The sequence below is a fragment of the Emydura macquarii genome, unplaced genomic scaffold (assembly GCF_026122565.2).
Source record: "Emydura macquarii macquarii isolate MOO-44397 ecotype Brisbane River unplaced genomic scaffold, CSIRO-AGI_Emac_v2 contig_2699, whole genome shotgun sequence".
NCBI lineage: Eukaryota > Metazoa > Chordata > Testudines > Chelidae > Emydura > Emydura macquarii.
The window spans coordinates 52232-72443 of NW_027132836.1; the positions used below are offsets into that span (position 1 = coordinate 52232).

The window sequence follows — 20212 nt, forward strand, 5'->3', positions numbered from 1 at the left end:
ACATAATGTAACAAACAATTAGTGGGCTCACTACTGTGCCTATTTAGAATTCAAGCAATAAATTGAATATTTCTAGAATTTGGGAAAGGCATTTATCCAAGTGATGCAACATTGCTTACCTTGATTTCAGAAGGTTTTGGACTGCAGAATCCCTCATCTACTTCAATTCTGAACTGAACTCCTACACTAGAGCTATTCCCTTCAAGTATAGTTCCTCCAAGTGCTGCGTCCATACTGCCGTATTCCTTGTTGTTCATATTCATTGGAGAAAACCCCATAATATGTTGTTCCAATGATGGAGGTGTTGGATACATTTTATGAAGATCTGCAGTGCCTGTTTCAGATTAAAAATGTACTTCAGATGATACTCCAGGAGTACCTTTGTTTATTATGTATTTCCTTCATTTTCATTTATCTTATATAAATTTCAAAACTGAAGTTTGCAACTGTACACTACATATCAGAAATGGCACATTTAAATTATATTAGTAACCTAATTAAGGGAGAAAAAATGGGGAAAAACCCCCAAAACTTACTTATGCATGACAATGGGTCCAAATTTCCTGTTTTTGACTCTTTGGAGTTGGATTTGTCATCTGAGCCACCCATTGTTCTTTTAGATCCAGGCTATAAGACAGAAAAAAGTTAAAATTCCCATCTGAAATTTCCCCTTTATTGAAGAACCATAGTCTAGTATTTCACTTGTTAAAAGAACATCAGCACTGACTCAATAGTAAGAGACAAGCACTTATAAGAAAATGTAATGTATTTCATTATTATCTTTGCAAAGATCAAGAAAACTGCAAGTTAAAGTTTTCCTAATTGTAATGTTTAAATGTAAAAAATATAGGCTTATGCGGGATACCTTGTTTGAGAAGTGATGTATTTAACCAGCTGCTTACATCAATATGCTTGCTCCCAATGCTATAGTTAACAGCCGAATGCACGCACTTTTTATTATAAACCTTTATTTTCAAGAGATTCTCTCACAAACTTATCCATGTTTCTCAGACAAGCAACACTTTTTACCTCCACACAAAAATGTTATAAAGCACTCTCAAGTTTAAGATAAAGCTTATACTAGTTTCAGATGTTTTTAGCAGTTACTGAGGTCTAGTCTAAACACAGGCTTTGTAGTAGTACTTGTCAGTTCGGGGTGTGATTTTTCTATAAAAGGTTCAAGTACCACCAGAGACTGCAATAAAATTATTCCAAGATATTAACTGCTACAATGAAATGATTTGATAGGTGAAAGCCCACTTTAAAATTTCAAACTTTTTCATTGTTTTAAATAATTATAAAAAAGGTATATTAGTAGATATGTTGGCTAAACAAGTAGAACCTAGGCTGTAATAAAAATATAGCACTGGTAATAGTTATACTGTTATAGATTTTGCTCTATGTCAAAGGCAAGTACATTCTCTTCGCCCAGTAAGGATGCAAAAGTGAAAATGTCAGTCAAAAGTCTTAATATATATTATAATTATTTATATATTATATATTGTAATTAATTATATTATTTTATATACTAGACTCATTAGATTATCAAAAGTCTATACATTACATAACAGTCAGCCACAAGGGAAAAATGTATAAGCACACCAATTAAAAAAATATCCCTGGTCCCTCTCCCATCTACCCAACACACACAAAATGTACAACAATTTTTACACAGCAGCTGATGTTACTCTTGCAAACCACTTACTGTTAGTTCATCTTCATCAGAGTTGAAGAGATTGTCGAGGTCAGTATAAGAGACCACCAAGTCTGTTTCGTGAAACAGACTAGTTGATGCAGTGCGAGCATGAGCAGCAATACGTTGCGCATCTATAAAGAATATGAACATTTTATGCTCACGTTAGCACTGGAGATACTATACACTTAATTAAATTGGGTATTTTTATTTCAATACTACTCAACTGGAGAAACCCAGATGTTATCAGTTCTTACTGAATTAGCTTATGCATAAGTGAGGCCCCTTCACTCTTTACTAACTTATTTTAAAATTTTATATCCAACATATTTTTGCAAGGTTCAATACTGAAAGTTACCTTTCTAAGTAGCTTCTGAATTCTGAAAAGATATAAATACACTTTGAAAGTTGCACGAGATGTTACTAAAAATTGATATGAATCTGTTTAGCCATTTCATAAGTCATTAATACACTGCATTTTGAAATAAACATCTTTACCTTGCTTGACAGAAGGATTAAATAGCGACATAGCATCCTCTCCTTCATGGGATAACACTGTGACATTAGAGGTCCCATCTTCAGACTGCAAAAAGCAGCACAGACGATATATGGATGAGTTGTTTGTCTTTTAAAAAAGCCCTATCTATATTACTGTATGTTTCTCTAAACCTGGGTTGTCCAACCCACGTTCCGCAGGCCAGAGTCTGGCTCACTGAAGGTTGCTATCTGGCCTGGCAGGGCAAAGGAGCAGCCCCTCCCCTCCAGCACCATGCTGGCTGGCCAGGTGCAGCAACAGCCCCCCCCAATGGAGCCCCTCACACGAAGAGGTTGGACACCCCTGCTCTAAACAAAAAGCTCACTGTTGTAAGGATTATTGTTTTGTCTTTGATGTTTCCATAGGAAATATCTGTAAACTTGTTACAATTTTCTAGATCAATAGATTTTAAAAAATATCTATTGCACATAAAGTATTAAAAATATTATACAGTACCAATACTACATAATATAGTTGTTCTATCTTCTCACTTAACTTATACCAAAAGACAAAGGACAGATACCTATCCAGTAAATAAACTATTACAATATTAAAATGTGTTCAGATATGTAAGCAATCCTATAAGCCAGTTGATCTTTATCTCAAAAGCAAACTTACAATTCAGGGTTTTTTCCTTAGCCTACTTAAAGAAAAAAAACCCCCACATACTGTGTACTTTTACTCATCATTTCTGTTTGAATGCAATAATTTTTCTTTAATGAGTCCCTTATGTACTACCAAATATACTCAGCATAGTTTCAGTACCATTTGATTATTAAAATTAAGGAAATTTGTTTTAATCCAATTATTATTTATGCCATCATTCCTTTACTCACCTTGTGTTTTCTCCCAGCTTCCCGTTCACTGTTCTGCCTCTCCTTTTTGTTATCAGGAAAAAGGAATTCCACATCACCATCAACAAATGCATAAGGATCAATTTCAGGTTCTTGGTCAGCTTCAGATGCTACTGCTGCTAGGTATTGGTTTTTACTCTGATATTGCTGAACCAGTTCATCTGAAACCTTTAAAGGCTTCCTGCACTGCACCATTAATCTGCACAGAAGAAAAATACAATTACAGAGCTGCATCAACCATCAATTTCCAGGTTAAAGTATGAAATATTTTTGTCATCTGCTTTTACACGGTTCCATAAAACTTTAGCTGAAACAGATTATTTTAAAACTTTTCTGGGAGAAAGGTTAAGTGATCATTTGCACAACTTAAAATCTCTTTATGTGCAGGTCATTTACAGTACTGCAACCAAGGTAATTTCTTCAGTGTCTTTTCTAGCAACCTCAACCCAGACAAAGATGAGAGATGGTTCAAAGTCTAATCCCAGATTAAATGTTTGTCATTTCTTAAATAAGCACAAAATTACCAAACCAACTACAGTAGCATGTATTGAACTGCAGTCTGCTAATAATGACTAAATTGAAATTATCAGAGTAATTGAATAAATTGGTTTAGCAAAACTGTATGTTTTTATTAGATTCTAAGTTTCTGAGCATTTCAAACCACACAGAGAATTGGGAATTTACCCTTTAGGTCTGCCCATGTCCTGAGGAGAGTTAACACATGCAATTACAGTATGCAAACTGTCACAGATGTCTTATCTTTGCTTGTTTCACAAAGACATTTAGGTATTCAAAAGAGTGAAGACTCTTAAACCATGCATGTGCCACTGGCTTATTAGTTTAAAGTGTACAAAGCATGTAGATAAAACATCTAAATTTGTGATAGGAGTATCACAGTAAAACATTAAAATGTTAATCTATTGCATTTATACACAGTGACATTATCAGCAATTCTTTTGCTAGTGCAAACAATAGTTAAATCTATAAAATCCGTATTCCTGAAGACAGAGTAAATAAACCTAACCTTAAAAGTTTGCTATGCTTATGAATTTCATTTTCAATATTGATTTTTAAAAAAGTATACCAAGTAGGAAACAAACAAAGGTATAGTTTGGTTATATACATATCCCTCTCTTTGCGCCATCTGCCCCAAAATAGGTGACAAACTTAATCTGGTAGCCATTGACCAAAGAAGGGAGAGGATGTGAGCAAAATACTACCGTCAAAGAGCAGGAAAGCACTAATAACCTTAGTACTAATGTAGCTATATGATGTCTGTGCCAAACAGATTCCTTTTCTGCTTCAAAGTTGTTTCTTCTCCAGACAACGGCCAGTGAGAAAAGTGGGTGAATCTTCAACAATGGAATTTGGATAAACTTTTATTATGCCCCAGATACAGCAAGATCATGGAGCTATGTCTTGTTGCTGAATTAAAATGCCATGAGCTCAAATGGTACATGAGATGACAAGGATATTTATGGTTCATAAGTTTCAGAGCACAATCTCAGCCACGGCTATAAAAATCCCCAACACACTTCTATTCTTCCCATTTTTCAGTCAACACTACCCCATAAGAGAAGCCAAAGAGACCCCACAACTACCATTGCTTGTTTTGATAGCCTAGGTTAAGAGTGATTGGAGTGTGGAATAGGATAAATTTGTGAGACACCACAAAGAGGCCTACAGAAATGAGTAGAGGATAGCATAAGCCATTTCAGGAATTATATTTATTTAAGGAAGGAACTACTTCAACCCCAAAGCTCCATATCTTAGAAGACACGTTGATGCTCTCAGATTTCCATCTGCACCTTAAACATCACCTCAGCATAAGAAAAATAGAAGATTGGATGCAAAAGCATACCATTTAGCAGTTTTGCTTTCCATCAAGCCCCCTTTGCACACCAAGGAAATAACCTGACTCTCAATCCCATAACCTGGCATTATTTAGAATAGCTTCTGTGTAGCATCTTACAACTAGCAGGGACTTCAACCCATCCTTCTCAGGCCATGAAGATATCCTTGATCAGATATCGTATCTCCAGGACCCCCAGGCAGGCAATGAACTTGCTGTGATTGTATGTCAGAGACAGCTGGCATTTACATTTGGAGCAACACTTAATACAGCTGGAGTGCTTTTCCCTTTTTCAACATCCTATATAAACTAACACAACAAAAAGACTCGGAAAACTAATTTGTTCGAAACAATCAATTTGAGTAACAAGACAACCAGCTAGAGAGACATTTTAAGTACTTTCTTCCTTTTTAAGTATCCAGAATAAAAAAATAGTAGCAAGTTATTTTGAAATTATAGTCAATAAAATACTTAAACTAAACTAGAGGCTATCAAAAAGGAAAGGAAATTTCTTACTCTGACAAGCATAAACCTTGAATTAGAGTATACTTTACTGTCTGGCAGAATGGAGGAAACTGACAATTGAACGCCATACCCTCCCACCCACCCAGGGGTCTTGAAATAATTACCAGACATCTGCAAGCTAGAAGACTAGAACAATCACCCAAAGGCCAGTATAAATGCTAGAGTAAAGAAAAGCTCAGCACCTCTGTTGCTGCTCTCAGCATTCCAAAGCAGCAAGACAGCGAAATAGTTATGATTTTGTCAGTTTGACTCCTACCAAAGGGTTGTGAATGGCCAGTGAAACTGACACTTGTTAATTTCTCTCTGCTGCTGTGGTAGAAAGCTATGAGCAGCAGAATTAAAGGGACTATTTACAATCTCAGCAAAGAACACTATAATTGTTTACACACAGTTCATATTTGGAAGGTTTCCTTTTCAACTATACAGGCTAGAATTTAAAAAAAATAAAATAAAAATAAAAAAAGGTTACATCTTGCAGACATGGATGGATGTGGCATCTTCTTGCACCAGGAGAAGCTGCCTACTCAGTGGTGAGTAAGATTTCAAACCCTGAATATATGTGTATTTTACTTGTGATTTGCAGCTGCTGCCTTAACAGAGTACAATAATTATAATAAATAAAACTGTTTCAAGAAGATGAGTGTAAGTACTTTTGATAGTTATTTCCTGGAAATTTAGTTTCAAAGTTCCGATCTTTTTTAGCAATCCAAAGACAAAATCCTTGTATGGTTGCACACCAAGAAGTGGGTACATTTCTATTAACACTTTACATAGTAGTAAACACTGGAAGAATATGGTTCATACTGGAAGCAATATACAATCAATAGGACTGTTCCTCAAACACATTTCTCTACTGTGAAATTCATCAATACTTTTTAGAGTCAGTTTCTGCAACTACATGAACTTATAGCTACTGAGTTTACAGGAAGGAAATATTTCTTTCTTCAGCATTCCCATACCAATCCAGAAGTGTTTCTGAAAGAATCAGGTCCTCAAAAGAAAAACTGGCATAAGAGTAGGGAAGAATCTTGGGCAGAACTCAACTGCTGAAGTATATATGCAGAGGACTAGTTTAATACATAAAGAAGAGAGATGCTGTTACTTTGACTCAATTAAACTAACTTTAAAACTAAAAGCTATTGCCTCTAACTCATTCCATAATTTTTCAAAACTATGGAGGTGTCAAAAAAAATGCAGAAAATAGGTTTCTTTTTCTGCTGACAAACTGAACTGCAAGGTGAGACTCAGATTAACGTTCTGGGCAAAATGATAAAATCTCACTACAGCTGAACTCCTAAACCAATTTATATTTATAAAATCTGAAGGAATCTGAACCCTTTTCTCCATGTGAACTGAACAGTGTTTCTTAAAAAACCCACATAGCTCAAGCTTTCATATGGTACTAAAATACTACAAGGAGGTAACTTACAGTGGCTTGAGGATCATTTATACGGAGGGCTGAAACACCCATTTCCAAAAGGAACCTAGTCTGAGTCTTATCCAAATAAGTTTGTCTGCCCTGAAGAAACATTTAGAAGTAAGCAGTTCCATGAGATCTCAGGGCTATCTATTAGCACCAACAACAGACACCTCAATAGTTAGTTTTCTTTGACCAATAACCTCAATCCCTTCTTTAAGGCACTTCTGTAAGACACAAAAGTAGTGTTACATTGAATATAAAGCATTGATTGGAGACATTTGCAACAGTGATAACCGAACAGTCCCTTGACCTCAACAACCAGGCTAACAAGCAGATTCCAGCTATCTTAAAGTAGTTGTGGCCCCTATCAAATACTTATGTCTTCCAGGCAGCATGACAAACTCCTCCACTGCTCCCAGTAATACCAACTATGTACTTCCTAAAGGTCACTCAGATCAATTGCTTTTTCTCACCACAGCTTCTGTAATACTTGAGAAAGGGGCAAGACAGACTATACGAAGTTTCTAAAGCTTAACAGAATGAGTCTAATCATAATTATCTTCTGCCTATAGACCAATAGATGTCTTCATTATTTTATACCTAAAGACGACTCCATAGGAGAAAAAAAAAAATCACTCTGGCTCACCCTTTTTCTTTGTAAAGGGAATCAAAAGAAAGACCTCAGACAAAAATTCCCAGTTTCCAAAGACTGTACATACTAAGCAAGTTTGATCTGAAGCAGAGCTGATCTGCCAAGTTGAATTGCTATTAAATCTTTCAGATATTTCCCTGTCCAGTATAAGAGAGTGTTTCCAGTGCTGGCTTCTTGCTCTATATCCCTTCAATGTGTAATATGTGTTAATGCAGCTATGTTGCTACCTGAGACTAATATTTTTTTAGCCCAAAAAAATCTTCTAGCATTTTAGACAAAACGCTAATTTAATTTTAAAGAAAACAGCATGGAACAAAAGCTTTCTCCAACATTTTCCTCTGACAGATTCTTTCTAATTACACAAACAATAGTACTAGCCTGGATCACCACCTAGAAAGGACTATCAAAGCAATCCTACTTGCAATAGAACGGATTGTAGAAGCTTACAGACAAACCCAACTATCAAAGACATGTTGTCCTCTTCTGATCGTAAGGGCAGAGGCAGAAGAAGACAGAAGGGTAGAAATTCTCTACTTGGAGCCCATTAAGAAGGCAGGCAACCCTGGAACACAGACTGGAGTTGCTCTGAAAATGTTCCTGCACACATCCATATGGAAAGTGATTTGAGCTTTTCGAGGACTCAAACAAGACAGAGAATTAAAGCAGGTATTTAAAGGAACATACATTACAGAGTATAAATGCTAGTCTGACACATGGACAAAAACTGTTTTCATGTGTTCACTTGCTAAAATTGGAACTACAAGCACCTTCCCATACCTACAGGATCCTCTGGGTGTGAGACCTTCTACAATGCACATAGTGGAAGGGCGTGGGGAGGAGCGACTGGGACTAGAGTGGCTCGCAATCAGAAGACCTGAAGAAACCATGACTATGGGGCAGAACTCTTATCCTATCTTCACAAAGAAACAGCAGATGCCTTTCTGCCTAACAGGCTAACTTGTATTAATGTGCCTTCAAATGGCCTGTTTCGCATACAGCTGAAGTCATCAATGCCAAAAAGTCAGTTCTATAAAAATAATCAATCCAGTTTTAAAGGAAAATTTGACCATATTGGAAAGTCAAGTTTCAGTTCAGCCTCTTAAAGCATGAAATATTATTTAAGACTGAAAGTTGTTAGAAAACTCAAGTCTGACAGAAAGATACCAATCCTTCTCCTGGACCATTAGGGATCTATTGTGTGTGTCCACTGGGTGGGGAGAGGTAGACACACTTTATGGTCCCAAACAGGCACAAGTCAGTTGCAGAAGAGAGATTAATGATGGAAACATGAACAGGACCTTAACTATCCTCTTCAGTTCCCTCCTCATTAAGGCTGTGAGTTAGCTAGGTTCTTAACCAGGTGCCTAAATGTACGCAAGCAAGTAATCATATTCAAGTCGATGGGACTACTCACGTGTTTAAAAAATTAGCCGTGACCCTAAGGACCTTGTAATCTTGGGCCCCATGTCAACAGACAAACTTACAGTCCCAATTCTGTTTCGTGACACATTTCCACTTGGTAAAAGCCTCTTGTATTTGATAACAAACGAACACCTATAATTCATTGAATAAAGCCAACCTTTTGTTTTGGTCATTCAGCTTTGTCATTAAGAATCTCATTATAAATTATTACAATGAACTTTTAATGGTTTTACTCATTTCCCAAACTCAGACAATTGAATGCTGAGTCTATTGCATGAATGGGTTACTGTGAAACTCAAATGTCCTCCCATAAAAATCATTGACTTTTTTAATGAGATTGCAGTTCAGATACAACATACTGTATTAAAGGAATGACTGATACTATCCTGAAAAAAGTCTCAGTTTGGTAATTTTATAGTGAGTTACATTATTGAGTGTTTTAAAAAAGTACCTACTCTGTAACTGACGTTATGTTTTCCTGTCCAGCTGGTCCTACTGGATCATCTCTGAATTTATCACTTGGAAGTTGTGGTGGTAAGAATTCCACATCCTTTTTCTTTGGAACTTTATAAAACTTCCAAGTGGTGTTCGCATCATCTTCCTCTAAATTCACTGCAATGCCAACATACATTGTAGGTTCTATAACTTCTGGGAATTGAGGTGGGAAAGGCTGAGACAAGGGATCTATCCTGTCTTCCATTGCTTTTGTGGGAACCAAGGGATCTGGTGTTGGCATCTGATAGAAATGATGGCTCTGCGGAGTAGAAGGAGTTTTAGTTACTCCTTCATCAACTACATCACATGGGTGAGGACTAAGCGGTGGTGGTTGAGGTGAATTTGCCATTTCTGTGCCATGCATCTGAGGAGTCTTTGCTACATCATTATTAGTTCTGATATTCGAAAATCTGACTTGACTGTCTGGTGCTGTGATCACAAGCCTCTGACTTGCTGAATCTGCTTCCATGGCAACATCGTCACTAATAGATGCACGATGGTGAAAAGGAGTCAAAGGGCGTTTTTGTGGCTTATCCCCCTTGTCTTGCTTCTCATTTGTCTTGTGCTTTGGAGCTGCTTGTTGTTGCTGGCCTACAGGTGGTGCCTGCCCCTGCTGACCTGAACTTCTTGGTTTAAGGTTTTTGTGCCTGGAAAACAAATGGAGAATAATATTTCAAATGAATCCCTGTAGTATATCTCCATTTGATATCAATCAGATTTTTCTTTAAAGGTAAATATGTTAGAATTTTTCTAAGTTTCCTAGAAAATATTAAATAGTGAACAGGAAAAAACAGTTGCTTAGTTCTGATGGAGAGAGAGATGTTGGGTGAGTTAATATCTTTTACTGGACCAACTTTTGATGGTGAAAGAGAAGCTTTTGAACGCTACAAAAAACTCTTCTTCAGATCTGGGAAAGAAATATGAAAATTTAAGTAATCCACTTTTAATTCACACCGTTAGTTAATTCAGATTAATTTCCCTGAGTGTCCCTGTTCAGACAATCCCTTAAATTCTATCTTCAACATCTCAGCCACATAGAACATCAAATTTTATGTGGTGTGCAAAAAAAGTCTAAAAAAACCCCAAAAAGCCTCAACCTAGGCTGCCACTGGGATTAACCGTATTTCAATTAATTTGAAACACAACTGTTATTGTGTTCTCTGAAGACTTTTTCCCCACTTTTCAAAGCAAAAACTAAAAGTGGAAATCTGGAAATTAGAACAAGTTTTCTCCAGTAGTCTCTAGTTCTTGTTGAACATTTACTGGAAGCAAGTGCTGCTTAATGCTGTTAATCAGCCATACCAGGGGTTTCAAATCCACCCACCCCTCTGGAGAATGCAGACACTTTTCCCTTTGGTAGGGCACTCTATTCTTCCCAAATACTCAAGGCCCCATACCACAGCAGCTTTCTTTCTGGCTTCTTCTTTCTATGCCTGCCAACACCACAGTGCGCTAGCCAGAATGAGCATATCACCTCCGTAGTCCCAGCCCTTACGGACCCTCAGAACGCCACACCTGAATTCAGAAATCTACATTTAGCTGCCATTACACCACTGTGCTGATTCATGCAAAGAAAGAAAAATCCACGTGTTAGTCTAATTGTAGGTGAGCCCTTTACCAAGAGTCTATAATGGAGTCCAGGGCACACAAGTTAATAAATTATCTTGCTTTAGGTTCCCCACATTACAGACAGTTATTGTTTAGTATTCCCAAGTCCGTCATTAAAACCTTTCCTACATACTTCAGTTTGTCTACATTATTGAACTACAAGTCTACTGGGTACTGTACCTTGAGCAATTGCAATTTGTCCTCTGTGTGGCTTCAACAAAATCCCAGGATGCTACTTTTTCAGCTGTCTCTTCAACACATAAGCCATTTGATGTAGCAGAATACTTTCTCCTATGATTCAATATTGGGGAGTTATTTTTAACTAGAATGTATGTTACCCCTTAAGATTTAAAAGAGGGTAAAAACTAACAGATACAAGAGTCAAGAAAGATAATAAACATTAGCTCACTAAAACATTATACTGAAGAAATAAACAATGTAATTGGCATTCACAGTAAGTTACTTCTTTAAAGTGTTTCAAAAGTAAAAGATTCTTTGCTTATTAACAACAGGCTTTAGCAGCCTTACTTAAGACCACTTTGTGCAGCAAAAAGTTGTACAGTATTTATATAAAATTAAGGTATAATATTTAATGTACAGCTTTTATTTCAGTTTCAGAAAGGAGTACATACTTGTTCTGTGCTCTGTTCATATTGCATTCTTGCCAAACTCGATCCACCACGTGATTGGCTAGTTTTCTAGGGATTTTGCCACCATGGTGACTAGTGCTGTCAGAGCTAAATCCATCAGAAACAGAAGAAAATTTCACCCACTTCTGGGCCGACTGAGCATCAACTGAAAATAGAAAAGCAGCAGCATAAAAGTTAAAAAAAAAAAAAAAAGATTTTAGTCAAGTAGATAACACCACTATAAAGGTCCATATGACTCAAAAACTGTTCCAGCCAATGTGCAAAACAAATACTATCCTTTGAAAGGGATATATTTTGTTACATATTTTAAAATTAGGGAACACAAAAAAAAGTAGAAAAAATGCAGATATATGTGGCAGCTACCATATAGTTAAGATAGGGTTCTGTCTCACAGAAAAACAGCATACAAATTTCAATTGAAGTGAGTTCCCATGCCACCTCAAAATCCATATTTTACCACTTTGCAAATACCAATCTTATAGTAAATTGATTTTTTTTAATTAAAGTCAAAAGTGTTAATGATTAAAAAAAAATCTAGTGTATTATTACAATCCAAACACAGTTTTAGGATTTACAGTGACAATTAAAGGATAATGTACTGGTGGTTACAAATCAATTGCATTGAGCACTCTGAATATTATCTAAACATTTGCACCGTTTATTTTAAGTGAAAACATCAAAACTATTTTCTTTTTTGGAAAGTATAAACTATACCTGTCTGAACTTCCTCTGGGGACGTAGGTGGAGTCAAAGTTACTGAAGACATGACAGGATCTCTTGTAGAAGCAGGCACTTGGTGGACACCCAAGCAAGTAGCTGAACAGTGAGAAACCCCCACAGTGCTAGGAGCAGGAACATCTATTTGAGGAACTAGAACAAAGCATGCTGGGTAGACCATTCGCACACCAGCTGAAAAAGAAGCATATAGTCATTATATATTCAACTCAGTCATTGAGTACCAGCTACATGACCAACACGAGATTTTATAGCTCAAAAATAAATAAATCACATTGCAATACTATCTATTGCTTTATAAATTACATGAGAGAACTAAAACAAGCCAGAAAACTGGATAACTTGAGGCCAATAATGTAGCTCCTTTCACTGTGTCATAAATAATGACTGAATAGCAATCATTCTGTGAGGTTTGATTTTGTTTAATTATGTTAATGTATTATAAGCACTGCCATACTAGTGACAGTTCTTATTCAGAGCTATTCTAATAAAGTCTAAAACCATTTCTCTATAGAGGTGTGTTCCAACACATAAATGGCCATTATGCCACCAGCTGCTGTGATAAGCTTCAGTAACATTACAAGCTCCCCTTTCTTGCAATTATCCTGCTGTCCATTGCTATTCTAAATGTGTTACTTCCTTGTCAGTCATTCAATACAGTTTACCTACTTTTTCAGTTTCTCCAATAAAGCAACTTCCTTGAACAGCAGAACGCCTTGTCAATAAATTCATCATTTATATTGCGGCTACTCCACTCTTCTGGTGGAAATTTCTTCATTTTAATCCCTCCCACCCCCAAGTATTTGCTTCTTTGCTACTATTCATAAGACAGCTAACTACAGTAGTAAAATGAAGGCATTTCCAATAATTTAGCCTTGCAAATAAAAGTCACTTATTTATGCTGGCTTAATAGTGAAGTCAAGTTATCTTTTTCACATTCCTTCCATTATTCTTTTTAAAGAAGGGTTGGAAATAAAGATTACCTTGTATGTCTTAGTTATAGATAAAAATTAAGCTGTTAATTATAGAAATAATTTCTAACACTATAATTAAGATTATACTGTACATCATCTGCATTACAGTATCTTTTCTGTAAAAATTCAGTTTCCTCTGAAACTTTCTGCACAGAATCTCAGCTCAGCATAAGACACATATTAGGGTGGGTCAGTACAGATATAAGCTTTGTATAAGTTACTTGGCTGAAAGAGGGGGCAGGTGGAATTGGCAGATAAAGTCACCAGTTTCCAGTATTTTAACTTCCTAAAAAGAGGAAAATATACTCTGGGTTTCCTTAAATAGAAATTTCACAGGCTACCAATCATGACAGATTAAAGGCTTCTGGGAATTCAAGTAAAGAAACTCAGATTCCAATTAGGTTTACTACAGTAAAATCTCTGCCCGGCCAAATGGGACCTCCTATTTGATACCAGTTTTTTTACTGCAGCTAAACAGGGGCTGTGAGTACAGTGGGCACAATCTCTGGGAATGTACTCTCTAGGTCAGCTGAAGAACACTGTTGACTGGCTCTGATGGAAAGAAATTATCCTTGGCCTAGCATATCAAATCCAGAGGCTCAATACTAAGGCTTATGAAAACACTTTCATGCCGACCAGTGCATCTTTGACTCCTTGGATCCCTCACCTGTTTGTTGTATCTACCTGTTGTCTACAGTCTTATATTTACACTGTAAACTCTTGAGGTCAGGGACCATCTCTTTATTATATGTGTAAACCGGGCCTCCTCGGTGCTACCTCAATACATATACATAATGGAAAACTTGAAAAGGAGGAAACACTTAGGGTTCTAAGAGACACATGAAAAGAAACCATTCCCAAAATTCATCTCCAAAAAACTAATTTAGAAGATTTAGAAAAGGGTATATAAAAGTTAGTTCTCCTCACACCTTCAAATAAAATTATATTACATACAAAACATTAAAAGAACATTTAGGTTGAAAAGTCAAACACTCAAATATTAGGAAATGCCAGATTTACAGTTCCGATGCAACAGTAATTCAGCTCCCTTGTGTTTCCAGCCTGCACACAAATGAGGCCACAGTACTGTGGAAAAAGACGTGCAATCATGTAATCAAAAATTATAATGCACAAGTCAACAAATTAAGCTTGCACGGCTCACCATGAATTTGGCATTTCTTAACTTTTCTAGTTTTCTTTTTAAAAGAACTGAAGGTAAAAATATTCTATTATGTACAACTAACAACATCACCATCATCGTCAGGGTTTAAATCCTGAGCCTTCAACACTGCAGCACTTGAGATACAGAAATAACTGCATTAGCTTGCAACATTCAAAAAGCTCTCGGCCCACAAGGTTCTGCTGGGTTTACAATCAGAGTTTAGCTCTGGGGGCAGGGGAAAGGGCACAGTGGATAAGTCTCGGTTGTTCTCTAGTGCTTTGGTCTTCATTTTTAAAGCTTCTAGCAGCCGCGGTTGTAAAGAAAACCATGAAGATGTGACCCAAGTACAGTAAAAACTCAGAGTTACGATCACAAGAGTTACTAACTGACCAGTCCACCACACCCCTCATTTGAAACCACAAGTATACAATCAGGCAGCCACAGAGAGGGGTGTGGGGGAAGGGGAGGGAGGCAAATATAGTACAGTACTGTGTTAAACATAAAGTACTAAAAAAAATAAAGGAAAAGCAGCATTTTTCTTCTGTATAGTAGTGTTTCAAAGCTGTATTAAGTTGATGTTCAGTTATAAAGCTTTTGAAAGAACCACCATAATGTTTTGTTCAGAGTTACGAACAACCTCCATTCCTGAAGTGTTTGTAACTCTGAGGTTCTACTGTAAAACCAATGCAGCCAGGTCTCCCAAGTTTGCACAGAACCTGAAGCAGTAGCTCTGAGGAGTGAAATGCCCCGTTCATCTCACTGGATTTAACTCAGATGCCAAAACTGTTCTTTGAATGTCAACATTGTTAACTATTCCAGTGCTCAGGGTATGTAAGAAGAGAAAGCATATTATGAAGATCAACACAATCTGCTCTGAATGACCATTCATTTTGCACAGGCCTTGAACATCACATAGCGAGACTGAAGGGGGAGTGGAACTAATTTCATTTTCCTGAAGGAGCCCTAGCTTTCAAAAATTTGGGAGGAAATACTCTTATATCACTCCTAGAGCAGATTTCAGAACAGAAATTTAACATCTGTTGAAATTTTCAGTGTTCTAGCTATAAAAATGTTCTATAGAACCCAAAGTAAGCTTCTATTCTGACTTGCACCACATAACTGACAAGGATTTTTTCACTTATGGAATCATTTTGGCTGGTACAGCAAAATAAAGGCAGCTAAACTATTCTTTAAAACAGTGTATAACATACAGCAAAAAATAAAAGCAATTGATTCAAGAATCTCTTACATTCAAAAGGTATTCACCTTTAAAAATAAGCCAGATCCTATTTGGCCAGACTATTTCAGTAAAGAAGCAACATGCATTAAGATTACATACCCACAAGGACTTCCACTGCAGCCAGAGAGTCATCTTCCCAATCCATCTCTTCTTGTTTATCCTCAGAACCCTCCTTCAGATTAGATGTAATTGGATAGAATTGTTTCCATTCACCAATCAGCTTTTTTGTAGATGAATCCGAGAGTTTGAACGACTGTCCTGTTAGTGTGCCATTTAATCCAAATGGACTTAAGATAACTAGATATACAAACAAATTATTTTAGGATACACCTAGAGAATGACTTGCACCTCCTCCATAACTAGGATTTCAGTCAACATCTACTACCAAATAACCCATTTTAAATGACAGGTTAGACTGCACTTCATTACAGTACAGTACAATAAAAAGAACCCTATACTGACACCTTAGAACAAGAATTTATTATACCTCATTAAAATGTATATGTACTGAAAGAAGAGGAGTTATGTAAGAATTAATGTACCGTCCCAGTAGTAAGAAATTAATCCACATGAACATCTGTGACAGAAAATTTCACCATGGATAGAAAGGAGTATGCAGCTGTCTGTGCACATGAACAAGTGAAGATATGCAGGTAAAAATGAATGTGCCATCAAGGAGTTTGGTTTAGCTTTCTTTGGTGAGCAAGTTAACACACTCACTCATCTGCCCCTTCTGTTTGTTACAATTAAATTATGATAGAAATAGGTCAGCCTGACTGCACACAAGAAAATATGATAGTCTTGCCTACATTAGGAAAGTTACCTGTTAAAAATGGGCACCAGCAGCAGTGCAGCTAAACTGTTTCCGAACACAATTTAACTGCAAACACAGAACAGTACAACCCATAGTCAGCACCTCTTCTGGAAAAGCATTAATGGACTAGGCTACTGTGTTCCCATGAAAAACAATTAGTTAGTATGGGAGCCCACTCTCTAATAGAGGAATGTCAAACATACAGCCAATTGATCAGATCCTGCCCCCGAGTGCGCTCTTCCATCTTCAAAGGGATCCAGCCTACAGCTACAGAAGCTGGAATTGGAGAGGGATCTCATGGGCAAAGGGGCACAGACACCTGAGCTTCACTTCCTCATTCCTGTTCCCTCCTTGATCCTGTTGCCATGCAACAGCTTTGAGATGTCACTACACAACTACCTAGTTTTATGCAGTTCAATTCTGATGTTTTATGCAATTTTTAATTCACTAATTTACATGTGGCTATAAACTTAATGATATACCTAATGTATGACATTTAGGCTGAGCTGTAGGAATGCCACAGGGCTGCTAAATGTATGAGTATCACAGGAAATGTGCAACATACGGCAGCCCTGCCACTGCTGCCAGAAGGCACTAGCTGGATGAAAAAAGGGCTTTTTTCTCTCGACACCTTTTGCTTTGCTACCACTGCTCAGACTCCAGGACTGGACTCCTGCTCTTCCATCCCCCAATGCCGACACTCGATGCTGCTGCCGATGTTGATCGCAATGGCACCAAGCTTAGAGAATAGCTGATTCTTTACCTACTCACTCCCATAAAGTGCCAAAAGTGAGTGCAGGAGCTCCCAAAGGAGGAGATGTTTGTTTGTTTGGGGGGGAGGGGGGAAAATGAAGAAGAAAAGTGAAGCAGGAATTCCCAAATAAGAATGAGAATTCTTGAAGTGTTGGGAGAGGAAGGAAGAAAAATATTACAAAAAGATGGGGGTGATGGATGTACAGAGAATAGGTTAATGGAGAGAGAAGGGAAGTTTTATAGATGCATTTACTTTTCATAAATATATGCAATATCTAAACATCATTAGGTAAGGATTCTGCAGTTGGACAAAACCAGAAAGTTAGTTGTCTACCCTGACCACAGAATGAGTTTTACACCCCAGCTCTAGGCCATTTGATATACAGGAAAACAGCCTTCCTTGGCCTTTAGGAGAAAGGATGATGATTTAGCTGTTTCTGTTCAGCTTTATCACAAAGCTTTAAGTTATGACAGAACCAGTGGCCAAAAATGAACAAAGCAGCAGAGTCCTACAAATGCATAAACATACTTTTCATTGCTGCTCCCTCTCACCTCTTCGGCATTAATGTTCTTTTAGATCAGCTAATGAGCGACTGCTTAAACAAGAGTATTAAAATAAGTCAAAGAAACCTACCTTGAAAAGGGCTGTTAGACTGCTGGGCAAGGGTAAGATGTTCTTCACTAAGAAGGTACACAGGTTGGTGCTGGTTGATTTCCACACTGGTACAAACATTGCTATCCCCATGCAAGAAAAAGGTGAAAGAGCAGGACAAGTGCTCACTGTGAAAGGAAAAAGAAGGGTAAACAAATACATAGTATGTTTACACTGAAGTCTTAAGGAGAATCGCTAAAGATTTAAAGAGTTCCAGAGGGGTAGCCGTGTTAGTCTGTATACAGCAAAAACAACATGAGTTCTGTAGCACTTTAAAGACTAACAAATTTAATTTCAGTGAGCTGAGGCTCACGAAGGCTTTTGCCTACTGAAATTAAATTTGTTGGTCTTTAAAGTACTACAGAACTCATGTTGTTTTTAAAGATTTAAAATTGATTGTTTTGTTAACATATATTTATCTTCACTGACTAATGAAGATTTGGGAAAAAAAAAAAAGCTCTTGGTTGTTAAGGATTCAACACTCTTTCCTTCAATTAACTCCTTTCACCAGAGTTCACATTAAACATGTTCTTAAACATCCACAAGGTCATCAGACAAAGGAAAGATCATGTTCTTGATTTCTCTCTACAGCTGAAAGCAAGCAAGCTGGGGGAGGGAGATAAAACAACCATGTGTGTTGTTTTTGGAGGTCATAAAGCAGCTTTTAAAAAAAAAAAAACCACAATAAACAGAAATACAAGTTCATATCTAAAAGCAAGATGGATTTCAATCAAGATTTCCAGCTTGCTGATTTAAATCATGATTAAAATCAGAGGTTTAAAATGGCTTGTACCAGAGCAGATTGGTTTAAACCAAAGTGATGATATTGTCAGGGAGGCAGAAACCAGCAGTTAACATCCTCTCCTTGAGTGATTTTAACAGGGATGAATGCTGTCAAGAAAGGTAGTTTAGAAGGCTATAACACAGGGATGTGTCTGTTTTACACACACCATACTGAAGTTGAAGGGGTCACTTCTGGGCTCAGGACATGCCACCACAAAGACCACAGTCAGGTGTAAAGAAACAAAAGGCCTTATTCAGCTATCACCTCCTGCAGTTAAGGTACTGCCTGCAGCAGAATTACTCAGCAACAGTAAGTCAATCAGGTGACAATTCAGACAGTAGTCCCAGATCAGGCTTACCTTTCCCTCAGGAAAGGTCTGTCATGTGGCGGTCTCTCAAACCACCCCTGCGCCTCTGCTCTCCTTCCCAGTCAGCCTCCAACTGAGCTGTGCTCTCCCCTTTTAGTCCCTCACTCCAAGATGAGACCTACTGCTGGTATAACAGAGCATGGCCCCTTTCATGGGCAGTGCAGGGTTTGTATTACCTCCCCCCTGCATCACAGAACTATTGGAAGTCTTTCAGTGAATGGCAAACTACACACCAGAGGCCATGTCTACACTAGACAAAAAAAGAAGGGTCTTTTAAAACATGTGTTAGCTAACATGTTAAATGCTAGTGTAAACACAAGGCAAACTGTGATTTTTACAGAGTGTTAGGCCTTCTCTAGATCGCTCTGTGTGTGGGTTTTGGTAGTTGTTTTTAAATAACTGAAGGTGCGAGTTTAAACAGATATAGTTATACTGTTATAACTCCCTCCATCCCCCACACACCAATGTTGGCACTCCATACTGGTTTAAAAAAAAAATGGCTTTTTCAGTTTGGGTTACAGCACTTAGTAGGAGGTTTAAGTTAAACCAGAAAAAAGCCTCTTGTACCAGAATAAGAGTATCCACATGGGAGTGTTATACCTGTGTAAGAAGTGGTTACCTAACCTGAACTGTAACTACTGTTCTTCAAGATGTACATGCATCCAGCACAGCTGAGCCAGAAAGCTTTGTGTAGCAGTACCAGCCAGCACAGCACACATGCCCTCCATCTCCTCATGGCCCCTTCTTAGACTACATAAGGGTGGCACTGCCCCAACCACTCTCAGTTTCTTCACACCAGAATAGGAAATGAAAGACTCCGATGCAAAGAAGATGAAGGGTGGGTCATGAAATACATACCTGTACTGTAAACATTTGAGATGTGGGTGCCAGCAAATAATTGTTATTTTCCTTCTTTGTGTGGTTGCAAATGTGTATTCCACTCAAGTGGCTCACAAAGCAGTTCCATCAGGATGTAGGGCTCAGAGTCTACCTAAACAGCAACTCCAAGATTCTCTTCCAAAACT

At 37.5% G+C, this 20212-nt stretch overlaps 1 protein-coding gene across 1 annotated transcript in view; it reads right to left on the reverse strand.

The window, feature by feature from the left end:
- The window catches only part of MED13 (mediator complex subunit 13), a 74824-nt gene that overhangs the window by 21700 nt on the left and 32912 nt on the right, over positions 1–20212 (reverse strand). The window contains exons 4-14 of the mRNA XM_067565742.1: positions 18019–18164; positions 15917–16114; positions 12421–12615; positions 11689–11851; positions 11237–11347; positions 9409–10095; positions 3065–3281; positions 2192–2276; positions 1706–1827; positions 537–627; positions 120–334 (exon numbers count right to left, since the gene is read on the reverse strand). Of these exons, the coding sequence (XP_067421843.1) occupies positions 120–334; positions 537–627; positions 1706–1827; positions 2192–2276; positions 3065–3281; positions 9409–10095; positions 11237–11347; positions 11689–11851; positions 12421–12615; positions 15917–16114; positions 18019–18164 (2230 nt within the window). The remainder of the gene's footprint in view (positions 1–119; positions 335–536; positions 628–1705; positions 1828–2191; positions 2277–3064; positions 3282–9408; positions 10096–11236; positions 11348–11688; positions 11852–12420; positions 12616–15916; positions 16115–18018; positions 18165–20212) is intronic.